The sequence below is a fragment of the Rosa rugosa genome, chromosome 4 (assembly GCF_958449725.1).
Source record: "Rosa rugosa chromosome 4, drRosRugo1.1, whole genome shotgun sequence".
Lineage (NCBI taxonomy): Eukaryota > Viridiplantae > Streptophyta > Magnoliopsida > Rosales > Rosaceae > Rosa > Rosa rugosa.
In genome coordinates, this window is record NC_084823.1 from 22,101,696 (window position 1) to 22,121,175 (window position 19,480).

At 37.3% G+C, this 19,480-nt stretch overlaps 1 protein-coding gene and 1 long non-coding RNA gene across 2 annotated transcripts; both read left to right on the forward strand.

Moving 5' to 3' along the window:
- The first annotated feature begins 3,397 nt into the window (after positions 1-3,397).
- On the forward strand, positions 3,398-7,768 carry LOC133743699 (NADH dehydrogenase [ubiquinone] iron-sulfur protein 8-B, mitochondrial-like). Its single transcript, XM_062171730.1, has 8 exons — positions 3,398-3,557; positions 5,767-5,845; positions 5,992-6,045; positions 6,176-6,267; positions 6,348-6,461; positions 7,071-7,138; positions 7,225-7,336; positions 7,449-7,768. Exons 1-8 carry the CDS (start codon positions 3,498-3,500, stop codon positions 7,542-7,544), a joined length of 675 nt encoding a protein of 224 aa, XP_062027714.1. The 5' UTR covers positions 3,398-3,497; the 3' UTR covers positions 7,545-7,768.
- Positions 7,769-17,707: 9,939 nt separating this feature from the next.
- Positions 17,708-18,824, forward strand: LOC133742159 (uncharacterized). Its single transcript, XR_009862382.1, has 4 exons — positions 17,708-17,776; positions 17,874-17,973; positions 18,505-18,565; positions 18,647-18,824. It is a non-coding gene; the product is annotated as an uncharacterized LOC133742159 (long non-coding RNA).
- The last annotated feature ends 656 nt before the right edge of the window (positions 18,825-19,480 follow it).

Consider the following 19,480-nt stretch of genomic DNA (forward strand, 5'->3'; position numbering starts at 1 on the left):
AATGTGAAGGTGTGTGCATGGAAGGCAGCTTCCAATATTCTTCCTACATGATGTCGGCTTAGCGAAAGAGGTATTGATATTGATACCCAATGCCCATTTTGTGATGAAGAAGTGGAATCTCCTATTCATGCTCTTCGGGATTGTCCTCATGTAGTAAGTATTCTTCAAATGGCTAATATCCCCACTCTTACTAATGCATCCTATGTGGCGGATTGGTTGATTGTTATCTATACACTTGCTCCTGCAGCCTTTTCTCCTTTGTTAATGTTGATTTGGGCTACTTGGAGAAACAGGAATTCCAGGATTTGGGATGAAGACTGTAAATCAGCTCATGATATGGTGCCTTTGACTCTGGGATGGTGGAATGACTATAAGGCTGCTCATGCTCCTCCTGGGCGGGATAAGGGTCCACGGGTCCTACATAAGTGGTGTAAACCTTCATTTGGGTTTATTAAACTTAACGTGGATGCTGCTTTAAACTTGGACACAGGTTTGGCTGGGTTGGGTGGGATTTTTCGGGATCACGAAGGCTCTGTTATGGGGGGTTTTCGTCACACCCTGGAGGTGGCTAACTCACCTAGGCATGCGGAGCTGCTGGCTCTCATTCAAGGAGTGCAACTAGCACTTGATCACCATCTTACCCCTTTGGTGGTAGAATCTGACTGCATGGATTTAGTACAGGCGATTCAGGGGTCGTCCCTCGACCACTCGAACCTGAGTTTCCTGTTATATGACTTGAGAGCCCTTTTGCATGCTGCTCTGGATGCAAGAGTTTGTTACGGTAATCGGAAGGCCAATTTAGTGGCGCATACTCTAGCGCAAGAGGCCAAAGCTGGCCAGTTTAGTGTGAATTTCTTCACCAATACCCCTCCAAGTGTGGAGGCTTTTGTAATCTCTGATTGTAATGATTCCCCATCAATAAATTAGTCTTTCATTCCCCTAAAAAAACAAAAAAAGGGTGGTTCTATTCAGACCTCTCAATTTGCTACTTAAACCTCCTCTAATTTTTGTACAAATTTATTTCCTCAATTACCCCTCTAATAAAATGAAAAATAGTGAAATAAAAATGAAGTGAATCATGTTGCAAATTTTGCATCTCAGAAGAAACAAAATAAAGTTTACACTCTCTCTGTCTCTCAACCTTTCTTTTGTTCAACTCCACCCATCGATCTCAACTCATCTAACAATTTTTTTTTTAACATCTGTCAGTTTATTTCCATTTAATTTTTTTTTTGAAAGAGAGCCAGTACGGCTGCCCTTATGCCTTGATCATTAATGAAACTGTAGAATACATGGGGGGGACATGACACCTGAACCCCAATTTACAATAAGCATAAGGAGAGCATCCCGAGATAATATTAGGAGTCTCAACACAAAGTATGTATTCTAACATGCACCAATTAGCGAAGAGTGCACTTTTGGCTACTCTATTCGCTTTATAAAGGTGGTGACATACCGGAAAGTAAATGCTTACTCGAAGCCATAATATACCAATAAGAACAGCTTTCCCATTATGTTGCCACCGGAAAAAAAATCCAGTGACACTTAGTTTCATCTTGCCACTAGGAGGCTGCGACCATTTGACAAAGCAAGGAACTCGCAGCCGAACTAGGGCAAACCAGGCACACAAGGTGTGCAGTCCGGGACAGAGCCCACGTCGCCCTACCCTAAAACGGTAGGGACTTATTGCCGGCATAAAGCCATAACCAATTAAACTAACAAAATAATATAAATAAGAGATAAAAGGAACTGGGCCTAAAGCAGAAGCCCAGACCCACATAATTATTGAAATAAATAAAAACCAAGCCCACCATAGTAGGCCCAGAAGCCTAGGACCGGCCCAAAAGCTCCCACCACCAGCAAGGTTTCCGCGCACGGCTGCGCACCACCAGTGTTGCCGGAACAACACCTCAGCTTCCCACAGAACGCATCGCTTCACCAAGACATTACCACCAACTGACAGCGCCGGCCGGATCGCCCAATATCCAGATTGCAATCCGAAACCAGATCGAAACAATGAACGATCCCTCCGACCTCCATCAATGATCCACAACCCCGACGCCGGGGAATAAGCAGCGACCGCTCGACGGGGAGCCCGAGATCGTCCCCACCCGACACTAGATCCCCTTCGTCGGACGGGCTGCTTGGTTCTGTGAGTTTACCGGATGGGGCAGTTGTTTTGGGGCCGGATCAAGCGCCTGGGAAGGCCTACAGAGAGATTTCGGCAGGCAATGGTGCGCCTCCTATCTGCTCAGAGGCGGAGGACGAGAGCAAGGATGAGCAATGCCTTGGTGAAGCGATGCGTTCTGTGGGAAGCTGAGGTGTTGTTCCGAAAACACTGGTGGTGCGCAGCCATGCGCGGAAACCTTGTTGGTGGTGGGAGCTTTTGGGCCGGTCCTAGGCTTCTGGGCCTGCTATGGTGGGCTTGGTTTTTATTTATTTCAATAATTATGTGAGTCTGGGCTTCTGCTTTAGGCCCAGTTCCTTTTATCTCTTATTTATTTCAATAATTATTTTGTTGTTCTTCATGTCTCATCACCTGTAAAGATTGTATCTTGGGTGGGTAGAACAAAAGGGAGGAGGAGCTGCTCCGGGATGGTAACACGACTACGTGTGTATAGTTCTTTTTCTCATTTCGTTAGAGGGTAAAAGGGGAAATAAAGTTTTACAAAAATTAAGAGAGGCCTAGATAACAAATTGGGAGGTCTGTCTGGAATCACCCAGATGAAAATTGTTTTAATTAAAACAAAATAAAAAAAATTCTCGTGTACACGTGGTCTAATATAATGAAATTTGGTTGTAGGGGTTCAATGTTGTGTTTTTTAATTTTAGGTATGTTATTGATTATTTTTGAAAATTTAGCACATTTCTATGCAGTAGTAAATCATATGAGGACCATTATAATGAGGACTTTATGAGGGTTTTCTAATGAAAGGTTGTAAGACCCACTTTTTGATCACATTTCTGCTAATCAACCATTAGATGTTTAGGTATTCATAAGTAGATTATTTATGCAAATTTTCAACCTAATTGAAAATCATTAAGGCATTCATAATCATGAATTCATGATTTATCATTTATAAACATGAAAAGTTCAAGTTTAACATATTTGGTTCGTCTATTGATTTGATCTAGTTTAGTACCTTAATGATTTTGAGTTTAGTTGAAAATTTGCATAAGTTTAAACATCTAACGGTTGATTTATCAAAATGTAATCGGAGTCTCACAACCGTTAATTAGAAAATATTCATTTTAGAATTCCTCATTAAAGCCTCTCCTGTAAATCATAATGGTGAAAAAAAACTTATTATCCATGATTTTTTTTGTTTTTAAATTTTAATAAAATGGCAGTGTATGGAATACTCGTAGAAATTAGCTGACGTGTCATCTTTCAGGGCATATTTTTGATTTATTTCCAGAAGACGAAACAATTTGCAGTACACTCGATTCCCCAAATCGAAGGAAGCCTAGTTTTGCAGACTCAGCCATCGTCGGCAATGGCTGCCTTTCTAGCTCGGAAATCCCTTCACGCTCTTCGTGCCAGACAGCTTCAGCTCGTATGTTCTTCTCTCTCTGCCCTAATTCTCTCCGTCAATTTTGATACTCATTTCTGGCCCCCTATCGAAGTTTTTATTTAGGTTTTGAAATTTCTTGGATCAGGACTATGCTACTGTTAATTGATTTCTTTGAGCAGAGCTGAGCTATTTTTACTGAATCTAGATTCAAAAGTCTGATTTTTATTCGTTAGCTCATATATGATCCCCGGTTATTGCTTTAGGGCTAGAGTCCACTATGCGGTCATTGTTTACCAATTCATTATAGAAAAGGCTGGAATGGATTTAGAGTGAATGGAAATACCTGGGTGTTTCATTGTGTGTGATGAATTGATCTATGAACAAAGCATGTGATGCGCCAGAACTAGGACTTAATAATCTAATCAGTATACTAATGAGATATGGAACGGATAGGAAGTACTAGGATGATTGTCGTGCTGATATAAGGAGTGTAGGAGAGTTCATATTCTGGATTATTGGGATTTAGGCTGCGCCTTATATTGAGCAGTGGAGTTCCAGGATGTATGGACCTCTATTCCTTGTAAGTTTTAACAGCTCTATTCAAGGGTTCCGTTCCAAAATTTGGAGAAGTGGGAATCGATGTGGGAGGCTACTATCATGTTGCTTTCATTTTCTTTATATCATAACAGTGAAACGAGTAGTTGCTTAGTTATTTTGTTCTATTGTATTTACAAGTCTGCTCCGTTAGAGACTCCTTCTCCCCTGTGCTCTACTTTCATCTTTTGTAGTAACATGTCATTTTTTATTATATAAAGCAATTAGGACATGAATGAAATTTAATGTTTAGTTTCATCTTTGTGATTTATTATAGTGTCAAAAGTATAGATTGGGTTTGAAAATCCCCTCTGTTCTTTTCTCATCAGAAAACCTTCATTTTGGGTTTTAGAAATTTATATAAAAACTAAATAAAATAACTGATTTTGTACTCTCCAAAGTCCAAACATAGAAAGGGCTGTGAAACAGACATGCTGTAGGTGTTCCCAGAATTCTTTAACAATTTGTTTAGCTGTCAGCTAACATTCATTAGATTGATTGAAAATACTCAAGGCATCAGTAATTTCCAAGTTTTCTTCCGTGTCCATAACAATGAACTGATCATTGTGTCGGTCCAAAAGACATAAAATCTTTTGAGACATAAAAGACATAAAATCTAAATATTGCCTCGTGTCACTATATTATTTTTGGCGTATCTATTATTTGGGTAACAGTGAGATACAATTCCTGATATTAGAATCTTTTGGTTTTCTTGAAAAAGAAGAACTATATATTGATTGTCAGTTTAGAGATAGTGAGTAACCCTCAATAAATCTTATTTAGTAGTTCATGTCTCAAAGATTCATCTAAATCAATCAGTTTAATCTATTAAATTGTTAAGCGAACTGTTTAAAAATAATTAATGGATGTCAAAAGTACAAAAAATTTCAGAAATGAACCCCAGAAGTAGCATAAACCACGCCACTCAACTCTTCTAAATCACTCCATTTACTTCAGGCATGTTTGTAATGTTTGCCTTTTTTGTTGGTTTTTATTTTTCCTTTTTTATTTATTTATTTATTTATTTTAATTTTTGTTTCAAAAGGGGGGAGATGGAGATTAGAAGATAGGGCAGAAAAGAAGTGAGAAAATATGGCATTAAAGATGTACACTTTAAGCCAATTTAAACTGTTTCTATGTCAAAAAAAAAAGTCTCTAGATTTTAGTTTTTATTTTGAAGACATGACTATGTATTCTTTCTCTCATTCAATATCTCGTCTCTTTCTCATAGTTCTCTCCTTTTTAATCAAAAAGAAAACGGGACTTGAAAGCTTGAATACATATTAGAACTAAGAGAGAATTCAAATCAATTGTGAAAATTGTTCAAACAAGTTGCTGATTAACTTAAATTTATTGTTGATACAATGTTAGTATGTCGTGATTGGGAAACATGATGCTGGAAAACCGAGTTTCTTATATGGAATCTAAACTACTACTACTACTATTGTTATAATTACTAATTTCTTAAATTTTTGAAATTATATTTTCATACAAGTATGTTTGAAGGTCACAAGATTTTTTCCTCAATAATTTTAGTTGTTATTCTTCTGCTAATTTCTTAGAACCTTTTTTTTATCCTGCAGACATTACATATTCTTTGTAGCTATTGGATGTTTAGGATTTCATTTGACAAGTCAACTTTTTGGTTTTTGTTTAGGCTGTACCAGGGAAAGCACTGCAGGGATCCCACTTCTATGGAATGCGATCCAGCTCACATTGCTACTCAACTAAACTAGGTTGCTATTCTGTGCATTGGTGTTGGTGTAATTAAGAAATAAGATAAAACAAATAGATATCTTCAACATTATCTGGTTAGTTTAGGAGCTTTATAGAGTAATTAAACTACTTCATAATAGTTCATTTTTGTTTATGCCAACTGCAGAGGATGAGGAAAGAGAGCAATTGGCAAAGGAGATGTCCAAGGACTGGAGTGCTGGTAATCCTTATTCTCTTATAAAAGAGAAGATTGGAAACCATTATTTTAGCTCTCAATGTGGTGTTAGTTTACCAGGCTATGTGAAGTATATACGCTCAATTTTTTTTTTTTTTTTTTGTAATAACTGCAGTTTTTGAGAGAAGCATCAACACACTATTTCTTACTGAAATGGTTCGAGGTCTGATGCTGACGCTCAAGTACTTTTTTGAGCAAAAAGTTACTGTAAGTATTTTCTCCATCGGCTACCGGTATTATTTTTTCCTTATGCTGGGGACTTATGGCAGCCATCTTTTGTTTTGTAGATCAATTATCCATTCGAGAAGGGTCCTTTGAGTCCTCGTTTTCGTGGTGAACATGCCCTACGGCGTTATCCTACAGGAGAAGAGCGTTGCATTGCCTGCAAACTTTGTGAAGCTGTAAGAGTTGAAACACTTGTGTGGCTATTCTAGCTTTAAAATATGAACTAAGAAGCTAAACTCACCATTATATGACGGGGCAAATTCCTTGCCTGTGAAGCTTGATTATGATACACATTCATAATCCTGTTGTTCCTCTAGTGTATATGGCCTCAGATTATTCCCTGAGCTGCCAATGGATGGTGCCTGCTTTGTCATTGTGGCCAATGCTTAACTTAGAAACCAGATAATTTTGGTCATATTCAGGAAAACTACATTATTGTGTGTACTCTAGTTTTGCATCTGGCTTCATTAATGTTCAGTTACTTGCCCAATTGGGAGAAAGGTTGATGCCCCACATAGTTGATATGCCCCTAATATATATCATATTATTCTGTTCTCAGTCTGATAATATGCACACACAGTATAGGTCCACATAATGTATTGTATTATCTCCTTTCAGACTGATATTATATATCTACCCTAGTTCTTTGCTTTGGATGTAACCGACTCTCACCTAGAATGTGATAAATCATTTCACTTTGTGCATCCTCGATGCGCTTGCTTCATGTTTATTTTAAAAAGGATGAATATAGCATTTTAACTCACAAGGCAATTGTTGTTCACCAGATTTGCCCAGCACAGGCAATTACAATTGAGGCTGAGGAACGAGAAGATGGTAGCCGTAGGACTACTAGGTGAAGGATCCATTCTGACTTCTTTCTTTCAACCCTCTGTTCATCTCCCAGTTCATTACCTTATTCACATTCATTTGATTTTTCAGGTATGACATTGACATGACAAAGTGCATCTACTGTGGGTTCTGTCAAGAGGCATGTCCAGTAGATGCTATTGTAGAAGGACCAAACTTTGAATTTTCAACAGAGACTCATGAGGTTAAGGAAGATCCTTTCTTTATTTAATTAAACTAATCCTTGCTTTTACTCTCTTTTAAGTAAATTTAGCTGTCATCTGATCCAGCGATTTCTTTATCTGCCCTTATTGCAGGAGCTTCTTTATGACAAAGAAAAGCTGCTCGAGAATGGAGACCGTTGGGAGACTGAGATTGCTGAGAACCTCAGATCTGAAAGCCTCTATCGTTGATTCTCGACAGATGGTTCTTTCCTCAGTAACCGTACCTGCACTTGACCTTTTTGATCATGTGGAAAATAATAGATCCATGCATGGATCTTTAAGTGGCATCATTCGATTGTGAACCCCTTTCTTTTCTTTTTTGTGTTTGTAAGTCATGATTCAAAATGCAAGGGATGTAACCATTCTAAACATGTTGAGAATACACAAAAATGCCTTTACTCTGTTTCATATGACATCAATTCCCCTCAAGAATTATGTGCTCTGCTGAAGGTATAGCTAGGCATTTTGGTACAAATCAGGTGCAAGTGTCATCAGGGGAAAACCCCATTTGGTCTAGAAGTCATATGAAAGGGATGTAACCATTCTAAACATGTTGAAAATACACAAAAATGCCTTTACTCTGTTTCATATGACATCAATTTCCCTCAAGAATTATGTGCTCTGGTGAAGGTATGGCTAGGCATTTTGGCACAAATCAGGTTTAAGTGTCATCAGGGGTAAACCTCATTTGGTCTAGAAGTCAAGCCCCTAAGACTGCTAGAAGACATTTGAAAGATTCTTGAAGTCAAAATTTAGATATCACACTAGATGAGATTTAGAACCACTCTAGAGGTCGTATGCCTGCACCGTTGGCATTTGGAAAATTATAGCTTCGATTGTTCGAAATAAAATTTATACAAATTATATTATGACCTGTTTGAGACTGTTTTTAAAAGACTTTAAAAGTACTTTTCAAATTTGACGAATGAGCTTTTGAACGAGGTAGTATTTGATAAGAGTGCGGCTATTGCTACCCTACTATTTTCTTAGTTCACCCTACAAATATTTGAATTATTGAAAGACTATATTACCCAAATGTAAGATGACTAATAAGTACACTAATTTTCCAAAATCTAAATTTCTAAAGAAAACTAAATACATAATCAGTTAATTTCTCATTGGATAACATTAATTTTTTTTTTCTCCACTCAAATTTGAATTTATTACTTTTTTTGTTTTTTTGTTCTCTTCTCATGGTTAATTCGTTATTTAATTCACAAAACCATTAGTGTTAACTTCATCAAAATCTTTGTAATATTCTTTATGAACACTGAAAGTAAAAAAAGTAAAACATGAAAAAAAAAAATCAATATTTTCTTCATTGCTCATAGTTGTTAACTTACTAATCTTTTTATATAGATTGAAATAGACAAACATTGAAATTGAAAGAAAAAAATGGAAGTAAATCAAATTATGATTTTATTAGAAAACTTTAATATATTTTAGTTTTGTTATTGGGATAAATTAAATGAGAGATTTTCGTTAAAAAAATTCTTTTTTAATTGGATATGTCATATAAAGATATTTCTAGAAAGAGAAATGGGTTAAATAAGTAAATTAAATAATTGAAATTAAAATGAGCAAGTAGGGTAAACAAGTATATGATAGGGTGGCAATAGCCGCACCCATTTGACAATTATTTTCAAAACGATCCAAGAAGCATTCTATATTTTTTTGTTATTTTTTTTTATATTTATAACTAATTTTCTTTATTAATCCAAAAACACTTGTGGTTCTTCCACAAACAATTCCAAACAGGCCTATATAGACTTATATAAATCACATTCAGATGGAAAAACTGCTTTTGCTTTTGAAAAATCCAAATTTGCGGATATAGCTTAATTTAAGGTTCAAGAGGGATTTGAAATTCACAAAAATGTTCCCATTATTTCAATTACTGGTCTGCCTGTAACTTTTGTATACATGGCTCGTTCAAGCGAGCAAAAGAAGCAACAAGAAAGGATTATGTTGTTTTTTCCTTCTGTTTCATACAGAGATCAATAAACATCATATTCAGAAGGTTCATTTTCTATTTACATTTTGAATTCAGAAGTAGGTTGGAACATCTGGAATCAAGTTAATACCTCCAACTCTTGTTACGGTAATATCCTGGTCTTTTTTGATGGACATTGTGGTTCTGAGATCAGCTCTAAACTGAATTTGATTTTTCTGAGAACAAAGACTCAATCATTCGCGACGAACTAGTCATTGAAAATCTATGAGCAGATCTATCATTGCAATGAGCTCAGTTCAAAAGGCATCAAAGTTGTAGCCAAGCACTGAAGCACATAATTAAGCATCTGTTTGCTCCAAGTAAAATGTACAAAGAGTGTCTATGATAACATGATATTTTTCATGAGTAGGTTATGATTAACCCACACCCATTAACATGAATAATCTATACAACTACAGAAAGACAACAAACTCATTAACAAAATTCATTACAATTGGTTAGATATATATATACTTCTCACTGATCTATAATTCTCTGAATTACAAATTACATATATATGGAACCTCAGTTGCAAGAGTACGTACTGGTAAATCACTAATCCAATTTCTACACCATAGCCTTTCCTCTTTCTCTCGAAGATCAATTGTATCCTTCAACATCAAGAGGGGCACAATCCAATCCACTAGCCATGGCATTTAATCCTGAGCCTGAACCACACTATGTTGTGCTGACATTTCTTCACAGTCTTGCAAAAATCTTGCCACACATTGACACTGATCAAGAAACAATGATACAAAATCAGATAAAAACAGAAACCACATTGGAGGAACATGAAGAAAAACTGAGAGACAAACACTAACATGTATGGAGGCATTCAGGTAGTAACTGCAATCGGCCTTTTCAGCTCGATTGTAGAGAGGATTTGGGGCGGCCTCTTGCTCCTCTTTAAACCCCTCTACTTGGTGTGAAGACCCTGAAAGAGACATAATAAATCACACACAAAAGAAACAGACTATAGTTTGATCAAAGTAATTAATTAACTCAGAGACAAAGAGTGTACCTCTCTGGTAAATCACTGATCCGATGAGTGGTTTAACCACAGCCAGGCTCTGCAGACCTATAGTCATCTTCTTCCTCGTCATCATGGCCTTGGGAGGACTCACAAACCTTCACCATTTCTCTCTATCAGAACCTAGATATATCAGTGATTAGAAAACTGGGGATGAACGCCTTTTATAGAACAAGAAGAGAGTTCTAGAAAGGCTGTTTTGATAGAAAACAACGGCTCCGTAGGTTTTGGTTTTGAACGTTTGAGGAAACAGTGGGCTTCTGGTTTGAATGAGGCTCACTTTTTCAAGGATTCGTTTAGCATTATCCGCACTGTAAATGTAATAACGTAAAAGTTGAAGTTAACGACAATTACTTTACAATAATTCGTATGAAAATAAAATTTATATTTCCAACAACAAAACGATGGGCAGATTTCTGATAATTTCCCCTCTTATAATTGCATAAGAAAGTAAGAGATGACTGCCAGTGATATTTAACTGAGGATGATATTTTCTTCTCCCATACTAGTCCTATAAATTCATGCTTTCCTTAAAGCATATCATATCCAAGCAATTTTTTTTTTTTTTTAAATATTTCAATATCCAAGCAATTTCAATATTTCATATTAGTGAGTGAGAGATTCTCCTCCAAGCCTAACCTTTCATTTTGCTTTGTTCGTTTCTTATTACAATCCCCTATCAGAAATGGCTTCAAAGATGATAGAGAATTGTCACCGGAACACCGTCAACTCGATAATCCGTTATCTTAACGGTACCAATCTTGCAGCAGCTAAACAAAGGTCTGTCAATTCTGCTGTATAAATCTGCAGATTTGGTATGAAAAGAAATTTTGTAATTAACAAAATAGAGTACAAAATAATATATTAAACATATTTAGAACATTACTAGATGCAATATATTTGAAGTACGTGGATTTCAAATAAGAGTGAGAGACTCCAAGCCTAACCTTTTTTTTTTTTTTTTTTTTGCTTTGTTCGTTTCTTATTACAGTTCCCTATCAAAAATGGCTTCAGAGATGACAGAGAAGTGTCATCACTCATCAGAACACCGTCAACTCGATAGTCCATTATCTTGACGGTACCAATCTTGCAGTAGTTGCATGAAGCTCTCTCACTTCTGCTGTATAAATCTGCGGATTTGGTATGAAAAGAAAACAAACTTGTAATTAAAAAAAAATATTAAAAAAAACTATAGAATATATTTAGAATATCACTAGATGCAGTATATTGGTAGTGAATTTCTTTTTTTTTTAGAAGAAAAGAAAATTCATTAATCCAAGAGATTACAACGATGGGGATGACTCCATAAAATCTCAACTACTCCAAATAGAGAAGAGGATCTACTCATACCCCTAATGTAAAACCAGCGGTTACAGATACCATGAGCCGATAGGGGCTCAACTCTAACCACAATCACCCTTTCTTCCGGACTACAGACAATCAACCTATCCCAGGAGTCCCGATACATCCTTATAGCCAACCTCAAGAAGAGACTATTCCCGTCCAACTCCATATACCAAAACCGCCAGTATATGAGTAGGGCCATCTCCCCATTACATTGACAACAAGAAAACATCGACATTAAAACAACTAGTCCCTGGATATGACACCATAACAATGGCACAACCATGAAACCAAGACAAACAAACCCTCGCTCAAATGAGGAAGGACTTATTAGACCTAACCAAAAACCAAACGTTAAAAACCTAATAAAGAAAAGTAATAGACTGCCGCGAACCGTTTTCCTGTCCCTCAGAGTCAACTCCAGCTTCCCGGAAACCGCCATATGAAGTCGGAAACTTGCAAGGTTGGCTATCTCGAATCCAAGTCTCCAGTATCTAACCCAAAGATAGAGCCACCACCAGTCCCAACCTTGAGAGAAAAACCACAATGCCTTCCCATAGCCAGCATGCCTAGATCTAACCCCAATAGAGACCAACTTTGGTGTCAAACAACACCACCACAGTCCTAAAGATCGTACACCATCATGCCACCCTGCCAATCCGTTCCTCCCCTGATTTCTCCTGCCGCCATACTGTGGTACTCCGACAACTAGCTTTGCCGAAATCCCTCTCCAAACCTGGTTAGATACTCCAACTCCTTGTATGCCCAACAAGAACACCAATGCACGCTACTCTAACAATCTCATTACAGCCCACCACCGAGCAACAGACGACTTTGTGGTCTACTCCAAGTCTTGGAACTCAGGTTGACAACGCCGTCCCTCAACGGCGTCGAGCCCCCGCGCATCTGCACCGCAGCCCCGCTCCACCATTGAATCTGTTTGAGAGAAAGAGAAAACCAAATACTGCAACCATAAAACCCGACCACCATCTTCCGCCAACCAAACACCATCCCGTCCGGCCACACCCATCATACTCCGACGAGGCTGAAAGCCGTCGTCAATGAGAGGGCGCCGCCGGACAGGCACCGAAAACCCTTTTATTCCCAACCCTATTTGTAGTGAATTTCAAATAACTATGTTTTCAAGTAGGAAAAAAAAAGAAAAAAAAAAGAAGAAGATGAAAACTGTCAAATGCCAACTATTATTAAACTTAACTCCTCATGACTGCTCACTGCTCACTTCCCATTGTTTTTACCTTTCATATATTCTTTCTCTCTTTCTTCCATGTCACATTGAACTTTCTCAACCTCCATGTTGGAGCCACGCTGTCCTACTTTCTTTCTCTTTATTTTTTGTTTTTACCTTTCATATATTCTTTCTCTCTTTCTTCCATGTCAGAGTGAACTTTCTCAACCTCCATGTTGGAGCCACATCGTCCTACTTTCTTTCTCTTTATTTTTTCTTTCTTCCCATTGATTTTACCTTTCCATATTTCCTTTCTCCCTTTCTCGCTGACTTTTTTTTTTCTCATACTTTTCAACTTTTTTTTTTCCTCTTCTCTAACTCTTTTTTTTATCTTTCATTCTTCTAATTCTGTTCTCATCTTCCTTTCTTCCAGCAGAATTTCTTTTTCACAACCTTGCAACAACAGACCTCAACAACCATTGGATAAATACAAAAATATCAATCACAAGCACAATAAAATTTCTCACATCCATAAGATCTCTTCAACTCTTATACCACTAGCTTGTTGTCTATCAACAAACACATAAAATATCTTTTACACACGATACACTTTGATAGGGAGAAATAACACAGAACATACAAAGATGTGTCAGAGATGTACAACCCAAGAGCATGTAACAGCTCTTAGATAATTTGTGTAGTAAATAATACAGCTCTTTCTAAGCACAAGAGCATGTTATAGCATTATCTAGGAGCCACAAAGTGAGAGAGATTTGTGTGGTGTAAGAGCATATAAATAGAGCTTTGTGGTGTAAGAGAGATTTGTAAAATTGCATATAATTTGGTTCATAAACACCACAAAGTAACTACAATCAGCAAGGATAAAAGTACCATTGAATCGAGTAAAGTCCATAACCGTAGCCTAAATAAGCACTATTTACTTTTTTGTTTCTTTGGTTAAAAGCAGTATATATAGTGCTTAGAATTTCTATCGCCGCAAGCACACTGATTGTCATAAGAGCTTAAATTCTAAATAGTTTCAACAACCATATCTGAAGAGAACCAATGTCCCATACTCGAGCCACAATTGATATGATTTTAATCAAGCATGACCAGTTATGCATTACTTTATATAATCATAACAAACTAATACACAAAAAATTGTAATAGAAAATGTATGTTTAAAAACTTTCTTCTATGAATAAATTATTATTGTGAAATGATGTTGTCCATAACTAAATGAGAAATTATTGTCTAATGCTGATGGATAAGTGAATGATATCTAATAACTATACCTCTGGTAAATCATTGATTCGATGATTATTTAGATCCATTTCAAGCTTTTCAGTACTCCCGTCGTCTTTGCGTGCATCATCGCTTATGGACCTCTCATAAGGTTTCATCAATCCCTGTATATAGACTCTATGGTTTCTAGTAAATAAAGAATTAGGGAAGACAAAACATTTGTGCTAATACGAATTGACCAATCTTTAGGTTATTGATATAGGCTGTAGAGAGGATTATTTTATCGGTGAGAGAGTACAGAGGATTTTAAAACAAGCGGTTTTGGTAAAATACAATGAGTTGGTAAAAAATAATGGGTTTTGATGTTAAATCTACTTGTATGGTATTGTCTTAAATTCACGTTTTAAAATTAAATATGGTCGGTGTTCTCTTTTGTCAGAGATTTATCTTTTTCTCGAGAACCAAAATTATTTGTTTGGCTAGTCTACCACCCTAGGCTTGGTAGCCTTTTAAGTGATTAAGAAATTTATTTATTATTATTTAAATAAAATTGTGAAGGTTGTGAAACAAATACAAAGAGAGAAAGTAAGTTATTTTATTCCCAAAAAAAAAGGATTAGATTGTCGAGGCTGCTTCATCCATAGGTATGATAAGGATATTGCAAAAAAATCGAAGGAAGACTGACAGTGAATCGACCACAACATGCTTGACGTTGATTCCTGTCGGAAGCAGCTTGCCTATGAGGGAAAAGAAGAAGAGAAGTTTGTTGAATGCACGCGATCGAGAAGGGAATAAATGGATTAATCTTGTGTAATTAAACTCTTAGAAAAAATGATGAATAACTCTTTTGAGATGATGTTTTCAACTCTTACAAATATTTAGAAGGCCCATACACTAAGAGATCCTTTTTTTATAAGGTCATTTTAACGTAGAGGTAGCAAGAGGGCCGACCTGGCTCAGCCCAGCCCAGCCCATTTTAAGCGGGTTGATTCATGCTTTGTGTCGTGTTCCATCCAACCCATTTATTATCGTGCCGGGCTCATGTCGGCTCATTAGTTGAATGTTAAGTCTGGCCCGACTCATGGTTCGAGTCCATTGTTAGGTCCATAATTACCTAGTAATTATTCCCCTAATCTTGCACTTTTTCTTAACCTTTATGCTTATTTATATATATTTATTATTTTTTTCTTATCATGTTAGGAAATGTTGTAAATTTCGGCAAGACCTCAATAAAATTCATGCAACATTTTGGTAGTTAGACAATGAATCAAACTTTGAAAAGAATTTCACAAAATATATATAATATTCTCAGTTTGTCTTCAATTGTAACGCAGTACTACAAAATATTTGTATTATATGACTCTGGAATACCATGTGGTATTGCCAATTGTCGATCAATTGATGGTTCCAACCAATAGAATTGCAAAATTCCAGCTGAGTTCAATTATGGAATGTAAAGAAAATAACAAATTATGTTAAAGAGATTGATCAATAACAAGTACTTGCATGTGGACCAATCACATTAGCCAGAAAGAGTACATGTTGTGATCCGAGACGTAGAGACGACATGTGACATCGATGTAGGTGAGAGAAAAGAAGAACCATAAAAAGTCAAATTGGAAATGCCAATCTAGTCTATGCAAGTGGCCCTCTGGAAAAGAGCTAGGGCAAGTCGATGATGAAAGACAACGTCGGTGCTGGTTGCTGCTGCTGTGTGAGTTATTAGTAATTAAAGATTGGGGATGTTTGGGCTGGGAAGGGATGGGGGGTCGAGCACGGAAGGCTAAGGGGGTGGAGGTTGGGTGGTTCCGATCCATTGTTGTCGACCTAGTGGTTTCATAGAGCTATTGGTATAGGGTGGTTGTTGGTCATGGTGGGTCGTAAGTGGGGATGGACGTCGTGTATAGATATTTGTTTTGATTCGAACGAATACTCGCCATGTATGATGGTGGTTATCGTTGGCTCGAGGAGGATAACAGTAGTCATAAAGATGTTGCTAGTGATCGACTATGACTAAGTTAGGGTTTCATTATTGTTTTTTTTTTTTGGTTAATATTCAGAATTTTTGGATCTATATTTAGATCTCAAACAAGTTCTTGCTCTTTTGCATTAAGGTTGTCGTCTTGGATTCCAACGTGTGTTTAGATTTGGGTAGCTGGTCCGCTATCAATAGGACCGAACCCCTACCCGACTTAAAGCCGCGCGGTTCAGTAATGACCCAATCTTATGTACATGATCTAGGATGACCCACGCAACATTTCATTGTTTTAGTCACACGTCCAGATTACTGCCATAGTTGTTTGTCAATTTGAATAAATCAGTTGCCGAGTTTAATTGTCATTAATGAATGATGAATCACTAAGTCGCTCCTGTTTCAAGTGCAGAAGCGTAATTTTAGTTTCTTGATGTTTTGCTGTGGATGTGGTTGGAATGAATTTTAATTTGATTAAAAAACAAAAACAAAAACAAAAAGGTTGGTTCTAGTTGGACCTCCAAATTTGATATTTGGTCCTCTCATACTGTTTATAACGTTAGTGACCGAGGGGGTCTCTAGTTAGCTTAAGTGAGAGAGAGAGAGAGAGAGAGAGAGATTGACACGAGATGTATAGTGGTTCCACTACTACAAATTTCCCCAATAGCACCTCTTTTGTAGCCACTAAAAACTCATCAGTCCTTAAGAGAACAGTATCACACTGATTTAAAAAATCAGTGAGACTTTTTTTCCTTCCACTGTTATCGGTGCCTAATGAGGTGAATAGTGTAATGAAACAGTACCAACTGCATTATAATTATACTATAAGTGGGCTCTTACAAAAAAAAAATTAATAAAAGTGGGCTCCAGGTTTCTATATTTGAGCTGAGTTCTTCAGAACTCTTATGGTGTGGTGTCGAGACAGCAAACCACTCCTCTTTGGTATATATTGACTTTGCTTCGACTAAAAACCCTAGCCTGCTCTCTGCCTCTCTCTGTCTCTCTCTCTCTCTGGTATCTCTCTTCGGTCTCTCTCTCGCTCGACTAAAAACCCTAGCCTGCTCTCTGCCTCTCTCTGTCTCTCTTTCTCTCTTCGGTCTGTCTCTCTCTCTGGTCTCTCTCTTCGGTCTCTCTCTTTACTCCAGAATCGGTCAATTTTCTGGATCTCGTCACTCCAGAAACGCTCGATTTTCTGGATCAGAGTTTCAAAAGTCATGTTATTTTTGGGCCTAAAGCAACCTCGAGGCTTTGGTGATTCGAGGTTGGGTTAGGTGGACCGGCGGATCTGTCGTTACGTTCTCCGACGACGACGACGACGACGATTTGGATCTACAAGGTCTCAAAGGCCTTCGATGGGGCAGGGCAGTGGGGAGCCTGAGCCTAGAGCTTGGGGTGCTCGCGGTAACTCACCCTTCCTCATACTTGCAGATCCACAGCCTCTCTCTCTCTCTCTCAAATACTCTCTCTTTCTCTCTATCTCTCTGTATCTGTATAAGGCGTTTGATTTGTCTCTCTCTCCCTGTTCGGTTCTGATTGATATTAACTGTTTTTTAACTCGTGAAAACAAATATGCAGGTGATCGCTGCTTATTTGCTCGCTGTGTTGGGGGGCAAGACCATAACCGAAGACATCAAGAGCATCCTTGGCGCCGGTACCTCTTTTTGCTCTGTTCTTGTGCTTTTCTTTGCTGGGTTTTTGTTTTTACTGTAGTTTGGTTAATGGGTAACTTTTTTTTGCTTTGGGTGCAGGAATGTGTCCTGAAAACAAGCAGAGGTTCAGTGTCTGTGTTTGTTTGTGGGGATCAAGGAAAGCCTGCTTTGATAACGTACCCAGATGTTGCTCTTAATTGTATGTTTCTTGTTCTTGTTCTTATTGCTATTGGTGATGCTGGTTGTTTAGTTTTTGAGGGTGGTTGTGGCGTTGTAGAGTGTTTGTTTGATTGAAACTGAGCATATGCTGAGTTAAGAGGACTGTTTGACTTGTTTGGAATAGAAGACTTGGTGTAGTTGTGATGGGTTTTGAACTTTTGATGTTAGTTTTATCCAATTGTGGTGGAAAGGTTGAATTTTTTTTCAGTGTTGAGTGTTGTGCTTTCTTGCTAGCATTCAGGTTAACTTGAAATGAATTTGATCTTGCTTCTTAATCTGAAATTTTTTGAGAAGGTCTTACTTTTTATTAGTCAGAACCTTTTCAATGTTAAGAGTGTTTATGCTTTCTTGGGTGTGACAAATGTGAGGACATGCACTCTGCATCAGGGTTTAGGAGGACTTGATCAGTCACCCTCATTTAATCCATAGAAGAAGTGAGAACTTGAAAAATCACATGTTGCTACAGTTTTCACTTGCAGTATTCCTAAGTTTTATATATTCTTAAAATCAGGTTGAAAGAGGTCCTGTGCTTGTGTGTGACAGCTGGTGCTTATATCCTTACACTGTTTGCAGTAAGTTGCTGATATTCAGCTACTGTTTGGCATATTTTCATATTCTGCTTTTGAAATCATCTCATAACTTCCAATTGTCAGATGAAATATAAAGAACGGGTGCTTGGGTTAATTCTTGTAGCTCCTATCTGCAAAGTGCCTTCTTGGACTGAATGGCTCTACAACAAGGTAATAATTAACACTGCCAAATTGATATTGCTTGTGAAGGTGGAAAATTAAAGTGAGGCACTGCTTTCAATTTTGATCTTTAATTATAATAAGAATCTGCACTTACTGTGGGGAGCTTCTTCAATTTTGTTTCATGTATAAGATATAACTTGTTAAAATTTTCTGTATTGGGTAATATAATTGATTTTGTTCAATGGTGGTCTGCCCATATGCGAAGTGTGAGTCTTATATGTTAAGATGGCAGTATGTTTTTTGTTAGAATAAGAACATACTACTTGGTGTAATGTGCAGGTTGTCTGTATCAAAGAAGAGTTGCAGCTGTGGGATGAATAATTTTTTTGTTTATATTTTGATATTTGCACTTGTAAATTTTTAGTTAGTATTTTTATTGTATGATGCATTTTAAAATACTGTATAAAGTACAGTACAGAATGTAGAGGTGCCAATTGGCACCTTATTTTTTTTAATCCAACCTCATAATTTTGCCACTGATATGAGTGGCATTCTAAAGCTACTAATATCAGTGTGGATTTAGATTCTGTCTTGCCTTGGGTGAAGTTATTCCACTGATGTTTTATCAGTGCCTATTGCCCCAATGGCACCTACAATAGAGGGGACTGATAACTCATTAGTGGCTGCATAGTGGCTAATGCCATTAGCCACTCTTTTCAGTGTGCTTTGTCCCAATAGGGACTAATTTAAATCAGTGTGCTTTGGGGAAATTTGTAGTAGTGTTCACCTCCCGCC

Coding starts and splice junctions, on each gene's coding strand:
- LOC133743699 (XM_062171730.1), top strand. CDS start 3,498: ATGGCTGCCTTTCTAGCTCGGAAATCCCTTCACGCTCTTCGTGCCAGA. Junction 5,846..5,991: donor TTGCTACTCAACTAAACTAG/GTTGCTATTCTG, acceptor TGCCAACTGCAG/AGGATGAGGAAAGAGAGCAA. Junction 7,337..7,448: donor TTTCAACAGAGACTCATGAG/GTTAAGGAAGAT, acceptor CCCTTATTGCAG/GAGCTTCTTTATGACAAAGA.